The 27,707-nt window shown below is 37.2% G+C and overlaps 2 protein-coding genes across 2 annotated transcripts; both read left to right on the top strand.

Annotated features, from left to right (window-relative positions):
* The first annotated feature begins 11,864 nt into the window (after positions 1 to 11,864).
* LOC110311650 (olfactory receptor 5H19) lies at positions 11,865 to 12,800 on the top strand. The gene has a single exon (XM_021185098.2). The coding sequence runs from the start codon at positions 11,874 to 11,876 to the stop codon at positions 12,798 to 12,800; it is 927 nt and encodes a 308-aa protein (XP_021040757.1). The 5' UTR covers positions 11,865 to 11,873.
* Positions 12,801 to 18,614: 5,814 nt separating this feature from the next.
* On the top strand, positions 18,615 to 22,683 carry LOC110311629 (olfactory receptor 5H18). Its single transcript, XM_021185050.2, has 2 exons — positions 18,615 to 18,826; positions 20,947 to 22,683. The coding sequence occupies exon 2, from the start codon at positions 20,950 to 20,952 to the stop codon at positions 21,895 to 21,897; it is 948 nt and encodes a 315-aa protein (XP_021040709.2). The 5' UTR covers positions 18,615 to 18,826; positions 20,947 to 20,949; the 3' UTR covers positions 21,898 to 22,683.
* The last annotated feature ends 5,024 nt before the right edge of the window (positions 22,684 to 27,707 follow it).

Genomic DNA, 27,707 nt, shown 5'->3' with positions numbered 1-27,707 from the left:
AGTAGAAGCCCAGTACTTGGATTTAACATACTAATGATTTACTTTGCGTCTCCAATAATGCATCTGGGCCCATTACGGAAAGAACTGCAAGCACTTATCTTTGGGGTCTTTTAAAAGAGCAAGTCCAGATTTGAATTCTCTGTTTCATGTTTCTGGTGTCTTCTATCTTCTGTCTCTCTACTATGTGAATTTGAAGAAGGTTGCCCTATGTCTCTCTCTGTGTTTGCCCTTGCTTATATCTGTATGTTGTCTATATCTATATATGTCTGCATCTGTCTGTCCATAAAAAAGGACTCTGCTCTCTCCTTTATTCAACAGCAAGGACACCATCATTCAGTGGAAGGGAGGGGTGTGATATTTTATATGAATTAATTCAATTTTTAAGTAGAAGAATGGAAAGTGATAATTTATAGAAATCATTGATAGAATTTTGTAAGTGATTAACTCAGTGACTTCACCTGATCTCAACTGACCCAGATAACAAACAGTACTACAAACATCACTGTTTAAATCCAAATATCCATAAATGGTGAGTTTAACATTTATGGTGGATTTTAGAACTTTGCTTTCAACCTTTGTATTTACTGCTTTCAACAAATGACACATGTGCATTATTCTGCATGAGGGATATGGAAGAATACATAATTTAACATACGCCTATGTGTAGATAGGAAATGCAAGGCAATAAGTGTTGATAGCTACATATTTCTCTCAGAATATGGCATAACAAACAGGATAAGTATTTAGCAGTCATAAGTCTTAAGTGATTTCAAGGCATATTATTAACTTTGGCTATGAGGTCCACAACCTAGAAGACAGTAGTGCTGAGAGTAATGTGTACTGTGGGGACATGGCTCATGACATTTCAGAAGGAAGTAAGCACTGTATTAGCAACTGGGATAATGAGCATCTGTATTGTATTTTAGAAAGATAACTTTTCTGTCCATGTCCATGAATTAACATAGGCTGTGTTAAAAATTAATGGGCTAGCTTACTTAGTGGAAGGCATTGCAAGACAGCATAATGTTGAAAGTGTGGAGTAGTTATTACTGAGTACACTTATACGGGGATAAAATTTAAGAAAAACAAGTAGGACCAAAAGAAGTACAAAATGTACAGCTTGGAGAGCAAAAGAACACTATGAGCCTAATATTATATACTCTAAAAGTGAGCTTGTAATTGTTTAAAAAATATTAGTACCATTAAGGAGAGGCCTCCTACTCTGCACTGGAACAGTAAGAATGGTACACCGAAAGCAATACCTCACTGAGCTAAACTTTCACATTTTCAAACAGTTTTTAAGAGTATACTTCTAGAAAGAAATTGCATACAAAATCTGCAGCTAGTTGGGCTTGGTGGTGCACGCCTTTTTAATCCCAGTACTTGGGAGGCAGAAGCAGGTGGATTTCTGAGTTCAAGGCCAGCCTGGTCTACAAAGTGAGTTCCAGGACAACCAGAGCTCTACAGAGAAACCCTGTCTTTAAAAATCCAAACACAAAAAGTAAAAAAGAAGAAGAAGAAGAAGAAGAAGAAGAAGAAGAAGAAGAAGAAGAAGAAGAAGAAGAAGAAGAAGAAGAAGAAGAAGAAGAAGAAGAAGAAGAAGAAAGCTGCAGCTAATGTCATTTGAAGGTGTGAGTATCTGTCTCAAGTAGGCAGACAAACTTTGCAATGTCATCTACCTGGTACTGGCTTTGGAGACATGAAAATTTTAAGAGTGGAAAAAGCTTAGACTTGTTTTACAGGGTGTTAACAACACATTGAGAACAAGGAGTGTGTGACATGACTGAGGTTGTTTCAAAAGGACTCTGAGAGTACTACTAAGCCCTGAGTGACCTTTGCACAAAGCTGTGGAAGCAAAGATTGAATTGCACTAGAAATTCAAGATAATGGAGATGCCTGAGCCATGAGAAATCTGTCAAGGAGAGATGCATAAAGAGAGAAGAAACAGCTCAGGAAAATGCATTTTAGGAAGCAGCAAAGCTGCAGGAGCAGAATCATCTAAGTCTTTGTAAACTAAAGCCCCAGACCAGACCTCAATCTAAAGGATTTCTACTTATCTTCCTGCATTTCTGCCTTGCTTTGGTTCACCATTTCCTTGTGATACCCTGACTCATTTATTTTGGAACGGGGATGTATATTCTGTGAAAATATGTATTAGACTTGTCGTATTTATATTTGTATTTTGTTTTGTTTTGCTTTGTTTTTTCCCAGGGGTCATAGCTAAGAAATTTCCTTGAGTCTCAACAAAAGACTTTGGACTTTGCATTTTACCATGTTGAGACTGTTTGTTACTATAGGGACTTTAAAACTGGAATAAATACATCTTATATCTTGAGATGGTCTACAAGATTATGGGAGTAGTCCATAGTGGTTTGGATGACAAATGTCCTCCAGAGGTCATGCATTTATATGTAAACACTTGGTCCCCACTTGATGATGCTGGTTGTGGATGTTATGGAACTTTTAGGAAAGAAATTTTGATGATAGTGAGTTTTGAAGATTTTAACTTTGTCCCATTTTCTCTTTCTTGATGTGGTAATGAAGTGTGGTCAAACCAAATTCTTGCTCTAACTACCAGTTGCCACCCTGTCTCCATCATTTTAGATTCTAACCATCTGGAAGCATGAGCCAAAATAAACCCTTTCTTTCATAATTTGTTATTGGTCATGGAATTTTACCACAGTAGCAGAAAATTAACAAACACAATTTTAAATATTTTATTCAAGTATTTGAATTATGACAAACAATATAGGTTTAAAAATCTACAAACCTTTTGAAGTATTTTTCCCCGGTTATTGAGAACTTGTATATTTTCTCTCTGTATTAGTGTATCAGTGATATTATGCCTTGGGAAATGCATTTATCAGGGAGTGATAGAGAAGGAAGTGAGAAGAAGAAGAGGGACAGGGAGAGAGAAAGAGAGAAAGAGAAAGAGAGATGTCTTAACTCAGTCTGTTTCCATGTGTAGTGAAAAGGAGTGCCTTTACATGTTTTGAACTTCATTTTTACAGACTTTATTAATATGGTATTTATTAGGTGACATGTTTGTGAGCAAGGCAGAAGAAACAATGGAAGTATAGGAAATAAATGGTCTTGGCCATCTATAAATTAAGCAGATGAAGAAAATGGGAAAAGGAAATCATTAATATGTTGATATTTTTGAAGCTACTTTAATTGTAAGTCAATTTTAATGTAAATAAGTTATTACATTTTTTCTAGGGAGATATAATCTTATAATGCTCAGTGAGTTGCTTGAAAAGATAAAAAAAATAGTCTTTTGATGTTCTATTTGTGAATTTTTGTTAGCATTCCTCATCTCCACACCCTTGAAAAGTAATGGGTGAGCATTCTTTTTCCTATTCTACCCTTTTGTGGATACCAAAATTTCACAGATATTCCTCCTAGTGCCCAAGAGGAGCTCACTATAAAAGTTTTTCACGCTGTACCTTGCGAACTCTTACTACACATCTTCTCAATCCTGCTATACTGCCTTATCTCTAATCACTACTAAACTGTTTCTCCAGCCCCAAGGTTGAGTGCTAGTAGATAAGCTCTCACATTAATGATCAAAAGGAAACTATGAACATGTTTCTGTCACATTAAATCATCTTTTAGAGCCTTACTTTAAGTTTGGAGGCTAACCTCTGACCATGCTTCCAAGTCATGTACCTTCAGAAACACGCACTTGCTACCCCCATGTCTACATGGCTCTCGTACTTCTGTGGCCACACGAACCTTCTCTCTGCATCTTTCTAAGCAGAAAATTCATATTTAAAAATTTTTGGTTTTTCCTGTGATCATGGTTGTCTTATAACTTCGGTCTTTCATTGATGTAAAGTTTGTAGGTAACTGTCCCAATGTGCTACTCTGTTTTAAAGAACACTCCAGAGCCCACTTATTACCATCCACAAAAGGACAGAGCTCTGGGAAATTCAGAGGCTAGGCTCTTATGGCAGTTTACCTACCCTGGCAGTCCACCTACCCTGACAGTCCACCTACCCTGTGCTTGTTTCCTTTTTTCCTTTTTTTTTGTGGGAAGGAAAGGGTTTATTCAGCTTATGCTTTCACACTGCTGTTCATCACCACAGGAAGTCAGGACTGGAACTCAAGCAGGTCAGGAAGCAGGAGCTGATGCAGGGGACATGGAGGGATGTTACTTACTGGCTTGCTTCCACTAGCTTAGTCAGCTTGCTTTTTTATAGAACGCAAGACCACCAGCCTAGGGATGGCACCACCCACAATGGGCCCTCCCCTCCTTGATCACTAATTGAGAAAATGCTTTACAACTGGATCTCATGGAGGCATTTCCTCAATTAGGCTCCTTTCTCTGTGACAACTGCAACTTGTGTCAGGTTGACACAAAATCAGCCAGTACAAGAACCAAGGTCATAAAGGATGGCATTCAAATTTGTTGGCCTAAAGTAGGGACCTTCCTGCATCTTATACCTTTGCCTTTATCTATTCACTTCAACAGAGGAATGGATATAGAAAATGTGGTACATTTACACAATGGAGTACTACTCAGCTTTTAAAAACAATGAATTTATGAAATTCTTAGGCAAATGGATGGATACAGAGGATATCATCCTGAGTGAGGTAACCCAATCACAAAAGAACACCCATGATATGCATTCTTCTTCCTTTATATCCAGGTTTCCTGGCCCAATTTCAGTTTAGAAAAGGGAGCTTGACATATCTGTAGTTTAATACATAGTTTGCATGAGGAGAATAGTTATGCTTTGATTTGAACTAGAAGTAATTCTAGAGGGTATTGGTTCTCCTCAAATCATGTTTTGGTTACCTCAAAGAAATGAAGGATATCATCCTGAGTGCCTGAGTGTGGTAACCCAATCACAAAAGAATGCACATGATATGCACTTACTAATAAGTGGATATTAGCCCAGAAGCTCAGAATACCCAAGATACAATTCGCGACACACACGAAACTGAAGAAGAAGAAGAAGAAGAAGAAGAAGAAGAAGAAGAAGAAGAAGAAGAAGAAGAAGAAGAAGAAGAAGAAGAAGAAGAAGAAGAGGACCAAAATGTGAATACTTTGATCCTTCTTAGGAGGGGGAACAAAATACCCACGGAATGAGTTACAGAGACAAAGTGTGAAGCAGAGGCTAAAGGAATGACTATCCAGAGACTGCCCCACCTGGGGATTCATCCCATATATAACCGCCAAACCCAGACACTATTGTGAATGTCAACAAGACCTTGCTGACAGGAGCCTGATATAGCTGTCTCCTGAGAGGCTTTGCCAGTGCCTGACAAATACAGAAGTGGATGCTCACAGCCATCCATTAGACTGAGCACAGGGTCCTCAATGAAGGAGCTAGAGAAAGTACCCAAGGAGCTGAATGGGTTTGCAGTCTCATAGGAGGAACAACAATATGAACTAACCAGTATCTCCAGATCTCCCTGGGACTAAACCACCAACCAAAGAAAACACATGGTGGGACTCATGGCTCTAGTAGCATATGTAGCAGAAGATGGCCTAGTTAGTTGCTCATCAATAGGAGGAGAGGCCCTTGGTTCTGTGAATGTTCTATGCCCCAGTATAGGGGAATGCTAGGGCCCAGAAGTGGAAGTGGGTGGGTTGGTGAGCAGGGAGAAGGGAAGGGGATAGGGGGTTTTCGTAGAAGGAACCGGGAATGAGGATAACATTTTAAATTATATATATATATATATATATATATATATATATATATATATATATATATATATATATATATATATTTGTTATAAATGTTATATATATATATAAAACAAATATATATATATATTTATATATATAATAAAAATACTTATATAAAAAGTTTTCTGATATTATACCCATAAGGTTCCTTCAGAATTAATCACCATAAAACCAAATCACCCAGTCAACAAATATCTAAAGGGATAATTTTCCAAAGAAGAAATGAAACAGAGAATAAATACTTAGTATCCCTAGTTATTAAGGAAGTACAAGTTAACACTACTTTGAGATTCAATCTCGCCATAGTTATAATGGCTATCATCAGGAGGTCAGCATATAGAAAAATGCAAATTGATTCATTCTTATCTCCCTGTACAAAGCTCAAGTCCAAGTGAATCAAGGACCTCCACACAAAACCAGATACACTGAATCTAATAGAAGAGAAAGTGGAGAAAAGTCCCGAACACATGGGCATAAGAGAAAATTTCCTGAACACCACTGTCTAAGATCAACAATCAACAAATGGGGCCTCATAAAATTGAAAAGCTTCTATAAGGCAAAGGACACTGTCAATAGGGCAAGCAGTCAACCAACAGACTGGGAAAAGATCTTTACCAACCCTACATCTGATAGAAGACTAATATCCAATATATACAAAGAACTCAAGAAGTTAGAACCCAGAGAACCAAATGACCCTATTAAAAATGGAGAGAAGAGGCCCTTGGTTCTGTGAAGGTTTTATGCCCCAGTGTAGTGGAATGCCAAGGCTGGTAAGCTGGAGTGGGAGGGTTGGTGAGCAGGGGTGTGGGGGAGGGCATGGGGAGTTTTCAGGGAGGGAACCGAGAAAGGGGATAGCATTTAAAGTGTAAATGAAGAAAATGTCTAATAAAAAAATTTCTACTTTAGGTTAAACACACACACACACGAAATATGGGGAATAGAGAGAAATGGAGAATTCTCAACTGAGGAAACTTGAAGGGTTGAGAAGTACCTAAAGAAATGTCTGCTGGTCCCTCAGAAAATTAGACATAGTACTACCTGAAGACCCAGCTTTAACACTCTTGGGCATATACCCAGAAGATGCTACACATGTAATAAGGACACATGCTCCACTATGTTCACAGCAGCCATATTTCTAATAGCCAGAAGCTGGAATGAATCCAGTTATCCTTCAACAGAGGAATGGATACAAAAAAATATGGTACATTTACACAGTGGAGTACTACTCAGCTATTAAAAACAACAACTTCATGGAATTCACAGGCAAATAGATGGAACTTGAAAATACCATCCTCAGTGAGTTAACTCAGTCACAAAGGAACAAACACAGTTTGTACCCACTGATAAGTGGACATTAGCCCCAAAATACAGAATACCCAATATTCAACTCACAGACCATATGAAACCTAAGAAGAAGGAAAACCAAAATGTGGATGCTTCAGTGCTTTTTAGAAGGATGAACAAAATACTCACAGGAGGAAATATGGAGACAAAGTGTTGAGCAGAGACTGAAGGAAAGGCCATCCAGAGACTGCCCCACGTGGGAATCCATCCCATATATAGCCACCAAACCCGGAAGCTATTGTGGATGCGGGAAGTGCTTGCTGATGGAAGCCTGATATGGCTGTTTCCTGAGAAGCTCTGGCAGAGCCTGTCAAAGACAAAGGTGAATGCCTGGAATTTACCATGGGGTTTGCAGCCCCATGGAAGGAACAACAGTGTCAACAGTCCAGACCCTTCCACCTCCCAGCTCCCAGGGACTGGACCACCAATGAAAGAATACACATGGAGCGACCCATGGCACTAACCACATATATGGCAGAGGATGGCCTTGTTGGACATCAGTGAGAGGAGAGGCCCTTGGGCCTGAGGGCATTCAATGCCCCAGTGTAGGGTAATGCCCGTGCGGGATGATGAGGACGGGAGTGGGTGGGTGGCAGAACACCCTCATAGAGGCAGAGTGAGGGGGGATGGGACAGGGGGTTTCTGAAGGGGAGACCTGGAAAGCAGAAAATATTTGAAATGTAAATAAAGAAAATATCCAATCCAAAAAAGAAAAAGAAGAAAAGAAAAAAAAAGAAAAGAAAGGAAATCCAATGACCACCAAAGTTCAGAAAGACGTGCAGAAACCGGAAAGCATGGTCTCTGCTGGTAGAAACAGAACTTACGAAGAAATAAACATGGGAGTTCCACAAAACACTAAAAATGAAAATAACACGTAATTCTGCTCTACTGTGGTTGAAAATATGCACTAAAGAATCTGAATCACGGTGTCACAGAGATTCTTGTCCATCTTGGTTTATTGCTACACGTTTCATGATAGCCAGAAAGTTAGTCCAGCCTAGGTGTCGATCCACAAATGAATACGCGATACTTACATTCTCAGTCATAAGGAAAAATAAAACAGTGACATTCGATTGAAAACGTATGCAACTAGAAATCATTATGCCAAGTGAAATGAACCAGGTGATAGAGACAAAGACTATATAATTTATCTGTATACATATATCTGTGTGTGTGTTTATTTACATGTGTGTGCTTGTGGGTCATGAAAATAATGAGAGGATATTAGAAAGGAGGAAGAGCTCTCAAGCAGAGTGGGAAGTACAGGGAAATGGAATATATGTTATAGGAACACTAAGGTGGGGAGGAACTAAAAAACAAAGGGTACCAGCTGGTAGAAAGAGGGTTTACGCTGAGGACGATGGGAAGGGAATGAGTGAGAACAAAGGAAAACAGCATATTCCTATGAGGACAGCGTGATGAAGCATTGTAGGCAAACCTAAGGAGGTTGTTTAAATAAAAGTTTACCTAACCTGTCAGAAATGCCAAGTGTGATTTTAAAATATGGTGGCGTAAGATTCAGTTCCTATACTGAAAGCCATATTTGGACACTGTGAATAAACATTTATGGTGTAAATGTCTGCAGTTCCTCACGGGATCATTTGGACTCCTCACATGCGTCCGGTCCACTGTGCCCAGCACTGCAGCTGCACTTTCTCTATGGGGAATGCGGGAGTTCCTGGTGGGAATTTCAGCTCTCTGCTTCTCCTCCAGCACACAGGGTCACGCCTGACTCTCGTGTTAAAGGGAAAATGATATAGACAATTTCTGCATTTATAGAATGGAAACTGCACTAGGAGCCACAGTGGTAGGAACTGCTCCCAGGGCTACTGCTTTCCTGTAGCATTCTCTTTGTTTCTGCTTTAGAAAGCCTAACACTTAGTAAAGATATCTTCAGCTTCTTCCAGGCTATAGGTAAGAAAGAAATGATTTCTGTGTTATTCCGCATCCTTTCTGTGAACAGCTAAAATGCTGTTAAATATATAATAATTTAAGAACCTTTTCAGATTCTAGGTCAGTGTAGAAAGAAAAAGCAAGAACAATGTCTGTATATTTTATTTTCTCATTAAATATGAATAATCAGAATAGTTTTAGCCTGAATTCTTATGGTTAGAGATGTTTTGTTACCTAGTTTATTAACCATAATATTTAGTTATGATGAGCTAAAGTACTAAGTTGCTCTTGCATAGCAAACTACTATGGCAATTTCAGTATAGGTGACTATTTTATTTATTTGGGAATATTCTCTAACTCTTTAATGTCCTCATTTTCATCTAACGATTTACTTTAAAAACATATACACAGATACAGAGGGGATACTCATAAAGTATATATAAACTACACATTTCATCTCTGTGTGTGTTTGTTTTATATAAGCATGCACCTATAAAAAGACAGGAAACGTGCCGAGAATATCATTCCATGACACTATGACCCATTCTCACACTTAAAATTTGAAACATTAATTTATTTGAGAATTTCTAATTCTTTTATTTGGGACTTCAAGGAATAAAGCATTCAGTTTTATTTTGCTAAAAAAAAACCACATTAATGAAAATGAGAATGTTCTCAAATAAAATCAGAAAGATTTCTAGAGACACTTAAAATTGAGGGCCTCTCCATGGCTTGTGACTGTCACTCCAGTGCTATGTCTCTTCCTCCATTGGCTCTCTTCCTACCCACACAAACATCCCTGTTCTGTCCTTATTTTCTCTCTCTTGATTCCTTCCTCTTAATTTCTTGACCTTCTTATCCTTTTATTTAAATCGTGTATAGCCGTTCTGTACATAAGGCACGAGAGCACTAGACAGATGGATAGAGGCCATGTTCTTCAGTTCCCTCTAGGGGATCCTGCTGCCTCCCGGTTCCTTTTCTTCTCTCACACTGCCCGTGTCACTTATAGCTCTTCTCAGCAAAGCGCCTGAGAGATTCCTAATTTCAGCACTCAGTTCCTTCACTTGCCCTACCAGTGTTTTTAGTTTGACTGCTAACGTTTTCCTTGATTTTGCCGTCATTAGTATCTGTCCCATTTTAAGGACCACTACTGTCAGCTATCTAATTGACTGTACTTCTTGTTGTTGTTTTGTTTTACTTATTTAGAGAGAGGTTCTTGCTCTGTAGCCAAAGACGGAATCTCCTGCCTCAGACTCTTAAGCATTAGGGATTAAATGTGCCACTACTTCCAGCACTTGGCTTGTCCTGTCTCTTTTTATTCTCGTGGGGGATACATGTGCTTTTGATGACCAAGGAAAAACACATTCTTAGGTGCAAATTTGAGGACTTGAATACTCAGCAAGAAAAATGACCAACAATAGCAGGCATCCAGACAGTCACTAAATAGCTAAAATAGGAAGCCAGCACATCACCCACTGAGGTTGTAAGTGCTGGTAGACCTAGCGCACTACAGGTCAAATCTCAGGAGACACCTGAGTTTGGTTGTTTGGAGTTTGGAGTTTGGTTGGAGTCCACAGTGTGCTGCCTCTGCTACTACAATTACTCTGTATCTGGATGTCTCTCCCCCTTGCTATTCTAAAGCAAACCTAGCTGGATGGATTTACATCTGGATACACATCTGCTGTCTCTCCTGCCAGAATGCAAGTCGTTTTCAAAAGCTCTGGCTTCTGCAGCATTGGACGGCCTCTACAATGTGGCAGAAAAGGGCTCAAATGCTTAGCAGAAAATGCAATCCACCTCTGTTATAAAATGTCTTTAACATAACCTTCTTGCACTTATTTCTATTTCCTCCCCTTTGTGTACTTGGCAAAAGCAAGTCACACATAATCCCACCCTTAGCCACTTCTGTCATCCTTCCCGCCACTTGCTATTGGTCACTCCTTTTGTTTGTCACCTGCATTTTCAGAAGACGCACTCTTCACAAAGTCATTGACCTCCGTTTAAATGAATATGCCTACCGTCTCCAAGTGATAACCCTGCCCTTGATTGGACATCTCACTCAGGTGTCCTGTGTTGCTGTACACTCTAATGTACTAATTTTTAAAAATCAATCTTCTCGCTGTCCCATCATTTTCAAGGTCGTATCACTGCACACGAATTTGTATTGCCTAGAGATTTTTAGAAATCAGTCTTTTAAACATCATTTTAATGTTGCTGCATCAGTTTCTGTGTAAATGTGTCCCAAATTTTGCACATTGCCCCCAGATAACTCAGATATAGGATGTGAATTGGAAGCCTCAGAACAACAACAATAGTTTGCTAGTGAATATTTCTCACTACTCTCCCCTCCCAGCAACCTATTTTCTCTACCACCACATATTTAATTAAAAAAATATATGTGAAAAATTTCTAATGCTATGCCCTATTGTAACATTTGAATGTTTTTTTTTAATGGTCAGTGTGTTCTAATTGCTTAGCTTTCTTGACATCCAGTACTGGCGAGATGTCTCAGAGGCTAAGAACAGTACTGCTTTTGCAAGGGACTGGACCTTAATTCTTCTTGTGCAGCTTGCAGGATTATGGATCTCTGTAGATCCAACTCCAAGAGATACTACACTCTCTTCTTATCCCCATGGGTACCTACACTCATGCACACATACCATCCCTACACACAAACATGCATGTACATAACTAAAAATATTTTAAAGTGTTTGAAAAATCCTTAAAATATTCAACTCATGTCTTTAAAAATTAAATTCATTTAGCTATATTAATCTAAAGAATTTGGTTATTATATAATGGTAAATAAAATTTAAAATGCCTTCTGATAAATGTCTGCATTCCTTTCAAGTCCAGATCTCCTGTTTTTAATTGATAAATGTTGGTAGGTAATTTCTTACATTCACTGCCTTTCATTTCAGAACTGTCCAGCGAAGCCATGGAGAAGAATGCCACCCTGCTGGCAGAGTTTGTTCTCACAGGACTCAGTCACCAGCCACTGTGGAACATTCCTCTGTTCCTGGTCTTCTTGGTGATCTATCTCATCACCATTGTGGGAAACGTCAGTTTGATCACTCTCATCTGGACGGACCCTCACCTCCATATCCCCATGTATCTATTTCTTGGAAGCTTGGCTTTTGTAGATACATCTATTTCTTCCATAGTGGTCCCAAAGATGCTTCTTAACTTCTTTGGTAAGAGCAAGGTTATCACTCTATCTGAATGTATGGCACAGTTTTTTTTATTTAATATCAGTGCAACCACAGAGTGTTTCCTCTTGGCAGCGATGGCCTATGATCGCTATGTAGCCATATGCAAACCTTTACTCTACCCAGTAGTTATGACCAATGGTCTCTGTGTGTGGCTAATAGCCTTGTCTTTTGTTGCTGGAATTATTCACGCTTTGATTCATGAAGGTTTTTTATTGAGATTAACCTTCTGTAATTCCAACACGATACATCACTTTTATTGTGACATTATATCATTGTTAAAGATTTCCTGTACTGACACTTCTCTTAATTACCTAATTGTTTTTATTTTCTCTGGCTCGATCCAGGTTTTCACTATTTCAACTATCCTTGTCTCTTACACTATTATTTTGTTTACAATCTTAAAAAAGAAATCTGCCAAAGGCATAAAGAAAGCCTTCTCCACCTGTGGGGCCCATCTCCTATCCGTGTCTTTATACTATGGGCCCCTTCTCTTCATGTATGTGCACCCTGCATCTTCAGAAGTAGACGATCAAGACATGATAGACTCTCTGTTTTACACTGTCATAATTCCTGTGTTAAATCCAATTATTTACAGTTTGAGAAATAAGCAAGTTATCGATTCACTGGCAAAATTTTTAAAGAGAAATGTTTAGATTTCTTGCAACTCTCTGTTACATTTGGGTAAATAATCACAAAACAGTCCATGTTAAATGTGCCTACGTGTTTACGCTACAGATATTTTACAGTTGTAACTCACTTAAAACTCAAACTAACAAAAGCATAAGTGCCTCAAATCTCCTTAAAACAGAAATATATCAGAAGCACATGAGTGCTTTCTAACAAATGTTATTGCATACAGGAATAATAACACCAGAAAACACTGTTTAAGCTTTTGATTTACTCTTTTTCAGCGTAGCTATGCAAGTATATTAAGTGTTAAAAGTAATATTTCTATAAAACATGATTGAATATTATTTTCTTGATACCAATACTGCTGTGTAGTTTCATGAAATACTACATTTACCTGTGCAGAGGAGGCAGGGTTTTTTTATCTTTTTAATTTTTTTATTATTTTTTATTAATCATTCCATTACATCTCAAATGATACCCGACTTCCCAGTTACCCCTCTATAATCCCCCCATCCCACATCCTCTCTCTCTCCTCCCTTCCCTTAGCCTCTATGAGGGTACTCCCCCACCCACCCACCCTCTCTTACTCCACTACTCCAGCATCCCCATACCTTGGGGCATCAAACCTCCACAGGGCCAAGGGCCTCCCCTCCCACTGTTGTCAGACAACATCATCCTCTGCTACATATTGTAACTGGAGCCATGGATCTCTCCCTGTGCACTCCTTGGTTGGTGGTCTATTGCAAATGCATAGAAGGAAGCAGGTTTTTATTTCAGTGAGCAGAAACAGATTTGTGGCATTTGGCTAGCCACTGACATGTCTTTCACTTCACTTCTTTAGGACATGATTAATTTCACTTCTTACAACAAATCCATCTAAAACTTACCAGAGAAATAATCAGAAAAGAGAGTGCAAGGAGATAGTTATGACAGTGAGAAAGAACTGTAAAACAATGCTCTGACCTTAGATTTATTGTTTGAGTGAACAGAGGCCACTACTATAGTCCAATGACCTTGTAAGGCCATTTCCAGTGATGATTTATATTGTATGACAGTAATTCTAAAAGCCAGCAGGTGATTGGACAAGTTGAGAGAAATGTGCAGAAAAGAGTACAAGTTGGGGAAGAAAGGGTGTCAATTTGTTTTTTAATTTGGGTAAACTAAAACTATTGAGTAAAATACTCCAGTAACACACAGTTATTGAAATGTTGATTTGAAAAGTGAAAGCTCCAAGTGTGTATTACCAAAGATTAAATAATTTAACACATTATAGTATTGTAGAACAATGGGAATTTTAGGGGAAATATGAAAATGACAACACAATATACAAGTGAGTGTAGAAGTGTGTGTGTGTGCGTGTGTGTGTGTGTGTGTGTGTGTGAGAGAGAGAGAGAGAGAGAGAGAGAGAGAGAGAGAGAGAGAGAGAGAGAGTTTTCCTGTGTTGTGCATACACTGCACAAGTCTTCATTGCCTCCTGAGTTATCCATCTACAGTTCCACCATGCCTTCCTTTATCATCACTGAGACGCCATACACAATGCTATGAATGCAGCCGAGGCACTTGCTGTAGAATCCACTCATCTCTGCTTATGTAAAACTGTAGTTCTTATATCCTCCAGGCTGCCGATACTCTCTTCTTTCACAGATGTTGCTGCCAGGTAAATTTTCATAGCCAAAACAAATGAAATCAAACATCTTTTAACATTTTAAAGTATTTCCATAACTATAAGGCTGTCTGCACATAGCTTATTAATATCTAATTATATTCATTTGCATACATTTTATAGAGATGTATTCTATATGCTGATATGGGCATATTTACTTTTTTTACCGTGAATTTCTCACACTGGTGTGATTTGAAATCCTTTCCAGTGAAACCTACTCTAACCCTTAAGTCTCTTCTTTCATGATTCTCCAAATGATAATTTTGTCATATCCAAAATGCATCTCTGACAGGCTTCTGGACCTACCCTATTGTCTTATGTACTTGCTTTCCCTCAGAAGTCCTCTTCACACAGAATGCCTGCCATAGCTTGTTCCATCCCTACCATTATTGTCCCATCTTCACAAATACACAAAATGCACTATGTCACTCTCTTTAATGAAAATAGAGTCCACAGTTGGTGAGATGTCTCTCCTGGTAAAGGCTTGTTGCTAACCCTTTAGAACTGAGATTTGGGATGGAGACTTAGGCTCAGAGGTTAAAAGCACTGACTGTTTTTCTAGAGGTCCTGAGTTTGGTTCCAGGTAACCACATGATGGCTCACAAAATTTGTAATGGGATCTGATGCCCTCTTCTCATGTGTCACTCATATACATAAAATAAATAAATATTTCTAAAAAAAATAAAAACTTTTTAAATACAAATTTTAAAAAGGACTTGAATTCAGTTCACTCAGGGCCCACATGGTAGGCAGAAGTCACTCCCATAGAGTTTCTTCTGATCTTTGTAGATGATCTGTGGCACACACACACACACACACACACACACACACACACACATGACATAAAAAACAAATATCAAAGAATAAGCACAAATCCAATACTTTGCTTAGAACAGTTGCTGAACACCCATTCAAACTCCTATTGCTGCCACTGTTTTATCTTGGTAGATATAAGTACCATACAGCTAAAATGATAGTTTTATTAAACTTGAATTTTTGATACACTGTGACAAAGCATTATAGAGAAACAATTGGAAAAATTAAAGCATTGTAAGTATTTAAAATGGGCAGTACTGTGGTATAATTCCAGAGACCCAGATCCCAAGATGCCTGCACATTATTGTATTCTCAGTGGTTCCCTTGAGGGGACAAATCTGAAGCTTGAGAAGCACTGAAAGACTAGTACTTATGTGAAATCCAAGATTTGTCCAGGAAAGGAGTTTCAATCTGTCTTTATTCTGAAGATCTGACTATGAGAAAGTGTTGAACATATGTTCATGTGTCTTATTTGCCCTTGATATACCCTTTCTTTCTCTGACCCCTTTCAGATGATGCATACTTCTGAAAGTTTAGTGGGTGTCAAAAGCACCAAGAAAGTTATAAAAATGTAATTAGTTCCTTTCACTGAATTTTATAATTCAGTAATACTATAGCTCCTGGTGTAGGAATAGTACCACAATGACTATGGGTGATGTTCTTATAGTAGAATGAAGAGTCCTTTTGGTATATGACCAAGAAAGGTCATGTGTTAGTCCAATTTCTAGCTTTTAGTAGACCATTCACAATGCCACTCTACTTGTTTGTACATTCACCAGTAGGAAATAAGTATTCCCCTTTCTACACATCTATACCCACATCTGTCATCATTTGTGGTTTTGATCTTAGACAGTCTTACTGGGATAAGATGAAATCTCATTGTTGTTTTAACCTTATTTCCTTGTTGTCTGAGAATGTTGGATATTCTTGAAGTGTTTCTCAGCTGTTTTATTTTATCCTTTGAGAAATATCTTTTTAGATCCGTGTCCCATCTTTTAATTGTCTTGTTCGTTTTCTTGATGTTTAGGTTTGTTAGTTCTTTGTATATTCTAGATAAGAACCCTCTGTAAGATGTACAGATAGTAAAGATTTGATCCTATTTTGTAGGCTGCCCTTTCAGTAAAATGACGATGTACTTGGCGGTACAGAAGCGTTTTAATTCCTTAAAGTCCTATTTATTAATCATTAGTCTTAGTGCCTGAGCTATTGAAGTCCTATTGAGAAAGCCCTTCCTATACCAGTGAGCTCATAGATGTGAAGATTGTAATTTTTTTTTCAGTATTCTGGAATAGAGGTGATAAATTGGAGTAGGGGAAGGGAAGTTAGGGTAGAAGATGGAACATAAAGGGGGATAAATAAAGTAAATGATTTTCTGAAGAAATAATTTGGAAACCTACATACTACTGTAGAAGCTTCCTAGCACATAAGATAGAATTACCCTGTAATGGGGTAATAATACCTCTACTGGACACCATGTGTTAATAAAAAAAAGTCTCAGTTACAAAAGTGAGTATCTTCCTTTGGAATTGTTGGCCAGAGAGTTCCCAAAGACTTAAAACTGTTGTAAATAGTATTGATTAACCCCCTAGCACTTGATGGTAAGACTATAGTTTAAGCTACAATATACTTCTGTTATAGAAGTTTGTACTGACGTGGACACTTCATTCCTATTAGCTATTTTTCCTGGTACTGCAAGATGCTATGCAAGCTACAGGAGGATGAAAATAACCATCAATTTTATTCAATGGTGAAACTTGAGAGCTACAGTAATGGCTAGCTTGGATACACCCTGGAGTGCAATAATGATGGGAATGCCACAGAAGTGACCAACTATTTGATTAAAATTAGGTCCTATCTCACAAGATAAAACCTTATAGCTGGTATCATTATTTGTTGTTCAGTAGATGCTTACTGGCTGTGAGAATGTTCAGCTTATGACACAAAAGCACATTTTGTAAAATTAAATGTACTAGTAACTTAACTTCAGAGTTTTATCAGCATGATGTCGTCCCTTGGTATTTGAAGAGGATAGTTCCAAAGACCTCTCCTGAAGATGAAAGTATGTAGATAATCAACACCACTACAGAAAATGTCTTTGTATTTGCATATAGTCTATTATAACCTATTATAATTAAAAATCCTTGTGTACTTTATACATTTTAACTGTTTTACTCTTCCAGTAGCACATTTTTTCACTATGTTGTCCCCAATCTATTTGCTCAGGTTACCTTCACTTCTCAATTCCTGATTAGCTGGTACTCCAGGAGAATAGATGATACTTTGAATTTTAAGTGATTTCTAGATTATTTACAATAAGTTATACCAAGTAAAACTTTAAAACTAGTATATAGATTAGGAAATAGGCTCTAAAAATAAATAAATTCATATCATTAAATTCAATGAAATAATTTATCAAGTCTCTCCAGGTAGTAACACTAATGGCTCAGAACTCTCACGGATCGAATTACCCCGTGCCTTTTAAAGCACCAAGATCAGAAGATACACTTGCTGGAGGAAAAGGAAATAAATGATTTATATCAGAAAGCTATAATACAGGTTTTGACATTATGATCAGTTCAAGAAATAAAGGATGTTATTATTATGAGATATTTCTGTTATAAAAAAACATTATTATATAAATATGCATATGTATACACATTTGCATATAAACACATCCTCACACATTATGCTTTTGAATATACAATATCTAATTAAAATCTAATTCATTCAAATAAATTCTCCCTATATGGCAGTTAGAATCACCTAGAAGTGACTGGTCAGTCTTCACATCTTCAAATTCATAGACCTATTTGGATAGCATGGCTATTGGCTGCTACTCTATACTATTTGTTTTTGTTTCTCCTCTGATATTTTCCCCATGGATTATTATAATTTTTTTTCAAATTCCTGATTAAATTAAGGAATTTAAGACGTTCAAATGTAAGATATTATTTTTATTAGCAGAACAATGTTTTTTAAAAAATATTTTCTCTTGTAAAAAATGGAGACAGCTGCTTAATTACAACTATGTTTTGATTAGTACAGATATCATGACATCAAAGCACTCACTACATTCAATCTTATATTGAAACCAAAGTTGCCATAAAGCCATCCGGCACATCACTGATGATGAAATACAATGGCATTCGGTGTAAGTTTAATTTTTTAAGCTAGATTTACTCAGAGTGATTTGATGTTTATCGATCCTCTGGGAAGACCTGAATTTTGTACACCATCAGCAATGCCCAGTTGATGATCTTCCCTTTAACCTACAGGGAATCCTAAGGCATTCTGAGGGGAATTTCAGTTCTTCATATCTTCTTCCCTAGGAAAAAGGATGCACAAGTGTGCAGTTGGTTGCTTCTGTGTTGCAGTAACAGTGATGTAAACAGAGTTTTCCTTAGCTTTGTAGGTGCGCCCTCCAAGTGAGTCAGTGAACTACACGTCTCCTCATGTCGGCGCTGTCATGTGTTATTTCTGCTTTTGAAAAGTTCCAAAACATTTAAAGGATTTCCACAATTCCTTAGAAGATACTGGTAACGTTGAAAACATTTCAAAATATTAATCTTTGTAAGGAAGATTTAAAATTTACAATGTTTAAAGTCTACAAATTTATAGTAATTTTAGAATTTATATGCAAAACACAAAAATTTCCAGGGGGTATTTTTGAAAAGCAAAAATTGAAAATCTGTATGTTTTATTTTTATGACTAAAATAAGAACAAGAAAATGGCCATTAACTCTTCCATGTAACGAGTTTTATTATCAACCCCCATATTTATAACAACCTTATCAGTTGTGTTGAGATAAAATATGAGTGCTTAAAAGGTCAGTTTTCAGACTGATGACATTATTCTTGTATAAAAAATAATTAGACAATTCTGATATAAAGACCATTTCAGTTTCTGATTTAAATTGAAGATCTACCTATTAAATACCTATTAATTAGTAATTCTTTTATGGCTCCTCATGTTATAATTGTATGATAAAAACTGGAAAAATTTTGGATAAGTATAATTGAGTAATTTATATATAATAGTAATTATATGTTCATAGAAGAATATATCTAAATGAATGTACATATATTTGTCTATATGCATGTGTACACAGAATACACATATATATATATGTGTATATATATTTATTTGAAAGATACCTTAATATTTTATTTGAGGATTTCCATTAATTTTGTAATTTGGGATAGCATGTAAGCAAACTCATTCAATATAAAATTTCACTTTATATGTGCAAGGTTTGACATTATATTCTTCATATAATCTGCATCTAGTCAATATTTGGCACCTGTTATACATAAAATATGAGATAAAGTATAGAATGAACATTCACACACTTTCACTATACTTACAAAAAATGGAAAAATTCAAGTTGAAGCCTTTTCATTATAAATAAATTCCATAAAATAGATTTGCATACTTAAATAAAGTGAAGGGATTCTGATAAAACAGATGTTAATGAACACATGTTTAGGGCACATGCTCCCCTCAGACCTTGTAGCTTTTCCCATTATTTTGCTTTGTGGACCTTTAATGCTCACTCTCTCTCTCAGTTCTTTGCCTTTACTGTAGTTATCAACTTCTGGCTGCTACTTCTGCCAATTTTCATAGCCTTTTGTTTCACATAAATTTAGATTTTTTTTTGGTCACTCTTCTCTCTTTTTTTTTCTTCTTTGTTTAATCTCGATTTCTTTTTAACTGCCTACTCTTCATTTTGAGAACTTCCTTAAAATATTTTACAGAAGAGTCAGGCAGATCTACTGCCCTCTGTGCTTGATGGAGTGTACTGTATCATTCATTTTTCTTTTATTCTCATGCCATTCCTTTTACATTAAGACCTTGCTATTCTATAATTTAAATTCTATTCAATAAAGGAAAGTCTTCTTGCTGAAGCCATCAACAATCTCTGTATTTTTAGTTTCTCTCTCTCTCTCTCTCTCTCTCTCTCTCTCTCTCTCTCTCTCTCTCTCTCTCTCCCTCTCCCCTCTTTCCATAGAACAGCAGTTCTCCATCTGAGAGTTGATCAATCCTTTTTTAGGGATAAATAAGACCATCAGAAAACACAAATATTTAATTATGATTCATAAAAGTGGAAAAACTACAGATATAAAGTAACATCAAAAACAATTTTATCGGTAGGGGTCAGCACAACATGAGGACCTCTATTAAAGGGTAGCAGCATTAGGAAGGTTGAGAACCACTGTCCTAGCACATCGTTTTTGCACTTGGCACTTTATTTCTGAACTATTCTTATTCTCTTTCTTTTTTATTGTTCACAATATGCAACCTTCTCATTTCACTCCTGCTACTTTCTTTGATCACTGTGATTAATATGTGTCCCTATGTCTTTCTTCTTTCCCATTTGGATATGTTGGGCTTTGGTTTAACATAGAAACTGAGTCAACTGAATGGAAATCAGTGCTAAAATAGAAAATTGAGGAACTGGGACTGTTCAGATGGCTTGGAGGTTGGGGTACTTGCTGATCTTGCAGAGAGGTCCCAGGTTCAGTTTCTAGTGCCCACATGGTGGCTCAGTCACCTGTAATCCCAGTTCCAGAAGGTTTGAAAAATTAAAGGACTGTTCTGGTAAAGCTGTGACTTCATGTCAAATCCTGTTCCCATGTTAACCTTAAAATATTAGTGAATGCTCCATTATGCATATTTTATTTCATTTCAGGCAATGTCCAGTAAGCAGCACATGGAAGAAGGAAATACAACATTGCTGACAGAGTTTGTTCTCACAGGTCTCACAGATCATCAAGGGCTGCAGGTGCCCCTGTTCCTACTATTCTTGATGATATATCTCATCACTGTTGTGGGGAACCTAGGTCTGATTGCTCTCATCTGGAGTGACCCCCACCTGCATATCCCTATGTACCTTTTCCTTGGGAGTTTGGCTTTTGTAGATGCCTGGATATCATCCGCAGTGACTCCTAATATGTTGTTTGACTTGTTATCCAAGGACAAGATGATATCACTTTCCGAATGCATGATACAATTTTTTGCCTTCGCATTTGGTGGGACCACAGAATGCTTTCTTTTGGGTACAATGGCCTATGATCGCTATGTAGCCATATGCAAACCATTACTTTATCCAGTTATTATGACCAATAGACTATGCATCCGCCTACTAGTTTCAGTATTCGTAGGTGGCTTTCTTCATTCCTTGTTTCATGTATTGTTTTTACTCAGATTAACCTTCTGTAATTCTAACATAATCCATCACTTTTATTGTGATATTATACCATTGTATAATATTTCCTGTACTGATCCTACTCTTAATCTTCTATTAGTATTTATTTTGTCTGGTTCAATACAGGTATTCACCATTATGACTGTTCTGGTTTCATATACACTTGTACTGTTCACAATTTTAAAAATGAAGTCTCTCCAAGGTATAAGGAAGGCCTTCTCCACCTGTGGAGCCCATCTCTTATCTGTGTCTTTATACTATGGGCCCCTTCTCTTCATGTATGTGCTCCCTGCATCTCAACAAACAGATGGTCAAGGTATGATGGACTCTCTGTTTTATACAGTCATAATTCCTGTGCTAAACCCAATTATCTACAGCCTGAGAAACAAGCAGGTCACAGATTCACTGAAAAAAAGATTAGAGAGGCATGTTTAGTGTTTGAACGTCTTTTCTCCATTCACCATAAAACAGACACAGAATTTGCCAGTTTGGTATGTTTTTTGTTTTAGAAAATGTTCAAAGATTTTTGAAATTATAATCATCACATTGTTAGACTCTGATTAAATGAGTCTCAGTATTGTAACAATGATAAGGTGACATATCTAATAAAATTCTTAAAATGTTGAGATTTCTACTCTGAAAATGTGAGAGGATCTCATTTTTTCATGTCATGCTAAATAAAAAAGAAAGAAAACATTCCACTGGATATGGGTTCTTCTGCGTGGCTTTACTAATTCTCTAGTTATTAAAAGCATCGCTGTTCTTTCCAAACAACTAGGTAGAAAACATGCCACAGCCAACAGGGCTGTCTGGATTGAGCACTTTGTTTATCCTTTGCATGCTTAGCTTCCTGTTTGTTTAAGCACATAAAAAAAAAAAATCCCAGGAAATCAACAGCTCTTCATTCTTTTTCCCCCAAGTTATTTCTTTGACTCTTAGTTCTTATAGAAATTCATGCCATATGTCATAGGAAAAAGTCAAGAGAGAATGAAATGCAGTCATGAAGAAAATTACAGGGATCCATCCTATAATCAGCTTCCAAACGCTGACACCATTGCATACACTAGCAAGATTTTGCTGAAAGGACCCAGATATAGCTGTCTCTTGTGAGACAATGCCGGGGCCTAGCAAACACAGAAGTGGATGCTCACAGTCAGCTATTGGATGGATCACAGGGCCCCCAATGGAGGAGCTAGAGAAAGTACCCAAGGAGCTAAAGGGAACTGCAACCCCATAGGTGGAACATTATTATGAACTAACCAGTACCCCAGAGCTCTTGACTCTAGCTGCATTTGTATCAAAAGATGGCCTAGTTGGCCATCACTGGAAAGAGAGGCCCATTGGACTTGCCAACTTTTATGCCCCAGTACAGGGGAATGCCAGGGCCAAGGGGTGGGGGTGGGTGGGTGGGGGACTGGGGGGGAGTGTATTTGGGGCTTTTTGGATAGCATTGGAAATGTAATTGAGGAAAATACCTAATTAAAAGAAAAAAAAAGAAAATTACAGTAAAGGCAATTGGAGATTCTATGAACATTCTCTTGACTTCGCCAATTCTGCCCATGGGGAGAGAAGTTTATCTTTTCTTTGTTAATGATGTCTTGAAAGGCCTCTTGTTGGAGGGAGGGTTACCTTACTTCATATTGTTTTGGTTTCTTATTTGTATATATTTTAATGATATTACATACTTTTAGTTATATAAATTTTCATTACTTTTTATAATTTTATACTGCAATACAAGGCCATATGATAACTACTCTAGTTTTTTCCCTCCAAATTCCCCTATATTTATCAGACATAATTTTTGGTTTCATATAGTTGTTTTCAATTATATCATACGTATTCTTGACTAGGCCATTGTGTGTGTTATTAAGCAGTGTACATAACTTCGATAAGTCAGGAGCTAAACAATAAAATGGAAGAGTTATGTTTGTATGGATTTAAAGAAACAGAAGTTGCACAATACAAAGGAAATGCTCTTGATTTGGCAAATCTTCAAAAAATGATCACTGATTGTTTTTAAACAAATAATATTTTACTATGTTAGAAATTTCAGACCTGTATGCAAGTTTCAAATTTGAATAAATCCAAAAATAAGTCAAAAAATTAATCTATTTGTTTTTATTGAATGTTTATGGGAAATTCTGTATTTTTAATTATCATGTATAATTTTTCCAAATCTTTCTGTGCACTGGAGCTACACAGTCACTGATGTACCATGGAAAACTTGCACAGCTGCCTGCTTCTCTCTTCCTAGGAAATGCACATTTGCAACTGGTTTACTCAGTTTTCACACTTTTCTGGTTATGTCTGTGCTTGGTAAGTGTCCACAGGATCACTGTAGAATAAAAAAAGGTGCCTGAACCCCAACTCAACTACTGAAAGAGAATCTGCAGTTTTAAAACATACTCTCTTACAAACTTGGTGGTAGTCATATTTGGGAGGCAGAGCTCTAAACACCAGTCATCGAGATTCTTTCTCTAATTTTTTGCCCTGCTCCATCCCTTTGGCATTCATTAGTACACTTTCCCATTAGATTTAAGTGGAGTAAAGCTGTCCATCTGGAATTTGAGCTAGCATTCTCTGCCAACTCCTTCTGGGGTCTGCACCAGAAGAGCATCTAGATCTTTGTCTAAACATATCAGACATTATCTACTTGATGCAGAGAATTGTTAAGTCTTCTTCTAAATTCTATTCTTAGGTAGAAAATCACAAAATTTTAATATAATATATATTTTAGGCATGTCTCCCATGTTGCCACCCACTCATCTCAAAAAATTTGAACCCAGAATTGTTCCTGACTAAAGGAAATGTAGGGACAAAGAATGGAACAGAGACTGAAGGAGAGGCCATCCTGAGACTGCCCCACCTAGGGATGGATCCAACCCATCAGCACACACCAAACCCAGACACTATTGCTAATGCCAAGAAGTGCTTTCTGACAGGAGCCTGGTGTAGCTGTCTCCTGAGAGGCTCTGCCAGGACTTGACCAATACAGATGCAGATACTCACAGGCAACCATAGGACTGAGACCAGGGACCGGAATGGAAGAGTTAGGGGAAGGAGTGAAAGGGATTGCAACCTCATAGAAAGAACAATAATATCAACTAACCAGACCCACCAGAGCTCCCAGGGACTAAAACCACCAACCAAAGAGTATATATACATAGATGGGTCCTTCGCTCCAGCTACATATGTAGCAAAGGACTGCCTTATCTGGTATCAGTGGGAGGGGAGGCCTTCTACAGACACTGAGAAAATTCAGTCATTAGGTCTGACTTCAAAAGCTTGTACTCCACAAAATCCTAATGAAATGGATGATTTTTTAGATAGATACTAGTTACCAAAGTTAAATGAAGATCAAGAAATGATTTAAACAGCCCTATAAACCCTAAGGAAATAGAGCAGTTATTTTAAGTTTTCCAACAAAAAACAAGCTCTGAGCTAAATGGTTTTAGTGCAAAATTCTACTAGACCTTCAAAGAATAGTTAATATCAATACTACTCAAGCTATCCCACAAAATAGAAACACTGTCACATTCATTCTATGATGTCATTGTCATCCTAATAACTAAACCTCATAAAGACTAAGCAAAGAAAAAGAACTTCAGACCACTTTCCCTTTATGAACATTGATGCAAAAATACTCAATAAAGTACTCAAAAGCCCAATCCAGGAAAACATCATCTACCATAATCAAGTAGGCTTCATCTCAGGGATAAAGGAATGGTTCAAAATATGAAAATTCATCAATGTAATATACATATAAACAAACTGAAAGGAAAAAAATTACATGATCATCTCATTAGTTTCAGAAAAGCCTTTGACCAAATCCAACACCTTTTCATGGTAAGAATCTTAGAGAGATCAGTTATACAAGGTACGTACCAGAACATAACAAAGGCAATATACAGCAAGCTAATAGCTAACATCAAGCTAAATGGAGAGAAACTTAAAGCAATTCCACTAAAATCAGGGACAAGACAAGGCTGTGCACTCTCTCCCTATATATTCAACGTAGTGCTTAAAGTTCTAGACAGAGCAATAAAACAACTAAAGAAGATCAAACTATACAAATAAGAAAGGATGAAATCAAAGTATAACTCTTTGTGGATGATATGACAATATAATAAGCAACCCAAAAAATTCTACCAGAGAACATCCACAGCTGACAAACACATTTAGAAAAGGGTCTGAATACAAATTTAACTTTAAAAACTCAATAGTGCTCCTTTTTACAAATGATAAACTGGCCAAAAAATAAAATAGGGAAATAACATCCTTTACAATAGCCATGAATGATATAAAATATCTTTGTGTAACAAGCAAGTAAAAGACGTGTATGACAAGAACTTCAAGTTGCTGAAAAAATTGAGGAAGATATCACCAGATGGAAAGATCTCCTACATGCAGGGATCAGTAGGATTTACATAGTGAAAATAGTGCAAATGGCCATCTTAACAAAGCAATTTACAGATCCAATGAAATTCCCATAAAAATTCCAAAACAATTTTTTGTAGACCTTGACAGAGAAGTTCTCAACTTCATATGGAGAAACAAAAAACTCAAGATTCCTATAAAACAATCCTGAACAACAAAAGAGGAAAGTATCAACATCCCTGACAAGTAATACTACAGAGAAATAGTAATAAAAACTACATGGTATTGGTATAGGAATAGACAGCTTTGTTAATGGAACCAATTAGAAGACTGTGCAATAAAACCATACACCTATGAACAAAGAAGCCAAAACCACGTAATGGAAAAAAAAAAATAAAGAAGGCATCTTCAACAAATGTTGCTGGTATAACTGAATGTTTGCATGTAGAAGAATGCAAATTAATCCATATTTATCTCCTCGTACAAAGCTCAAGTCCAAGTGGATCAAGGACCTCCACATAAAACCAGATGCACTGAATCTATAGAAGAGAAAAATGGGAAATATCCTTGAACTCATTGGCAATGGGGACAATTTCCTGAAGAGAACACCAATGGCCCAGGCTCTAAGATCAACAATTGACAAATGGAACATCATGAAACTGAAAAACTTCTTTAAAGCAAAAGTCAATAGGACAAAATGGCAACTTACAAATTGAGAAAAGATCTTCACTAACCCCATATCTGATAGAGGGCTAATATCCAAAATATATAAAGAACTCAAGAAGTTAGACTCCAAGAAAACAAATAACCCAATTTAAAAATGAAGTACAGAGCTTGACAAAGAATTCTAAACAGAGGAATCTCAAATAGCTGAGAAGCACTTAAAGAAATGTTCAACATCCTTAATCATCAGGAAAATGCAAGTCAAAATGACTCTGAGATTCCACCTTATAAAAAACTGAAGAGACCATACATGCTACCGAGGATATGGAGAAAGAGGAACACTCTTCCATTGCTGGTGGAATTGCAAGCTATTACAACCACTCTGGAAATCAATCTGGTGGTTCCTGAGAAAACTGGAAATAGCTCTACCTGAAGACCCAGCTCTACTACTCCTGGGCATATACCTAAAATATTCCCCACCATACCACAGGGGCACATTCTCCACTGTGTTCTAGCAGCCTTATTTGGAATATTCAGAAACTGGAAACAACCCAGATGTCTCTCATTCGAAAAATTGATATAGAATATGTGGTCCATTTACACAATAGAATATTATTCAGCCATTAAAAATGAGGCCATCCCAATTTTTTCAGGCAAATGCCTGAAACTAGTAAGTATCATCCTTAGTGAGCTAACTCAGACCCAAAAGGATATATGTGGTATGTACTCACTGATAAGTGAATATTAGTCAAAAAGTTCAGAATACCCATGATACAACTCACAGACTATATGATGTTTAGCAAGAAGAAAGGCACAAGTGTAGCTACCTGAAGCCCTCTTAGAATGGAAACAAAATAATCATGGGAGGTAGAGGGAGAGAAGAAACTGGATGGGAGAAAGGGAAGGGGGGCAATGGGGATTAAGGGACAGGGGGAACCTCTGGAAAGTTACATAGACCTGGAAGGTGAGAGGCTACCAGGACTTAATGGGGACAATGTTAACTGAAATGCCCAAGAGTGGGGAGATGGAATCTGAAGAGACCACCTCCAGTAGATATATGTGGTTCCCAGTTGAGGCAGGGGGCCACCCACCCATCTTCAAAAATTCTAATCCAAAAATGTTCCTGGCTAAAGGAATGAAGGGGCAAAAGTGGAGCAGAGACTAAAAGAAAGCCTACCAACTAATCGGCCCAAATTGGGTTCCAT

This window comes from Mus caroli, unplaced genomic scaffold (assembly GCF_978045245.1).
Source record: "Mus caroli unplaced genomic scaffold, Mus_caroli_1 scaffold_17, whole genome shotgun sequence".
In the NCBI taxonomy this organism is placed as follows: Eukaryota; Metazoa; Chordata; class Mammalia; order Rodentia; family Muridae; genus Mus; species Mus caroli.
The sequence above is the reverse complement of the archived record's forward strand: the minus strand, read 5'-3'. Positions and strand labels throughout refer to the sequence as shown.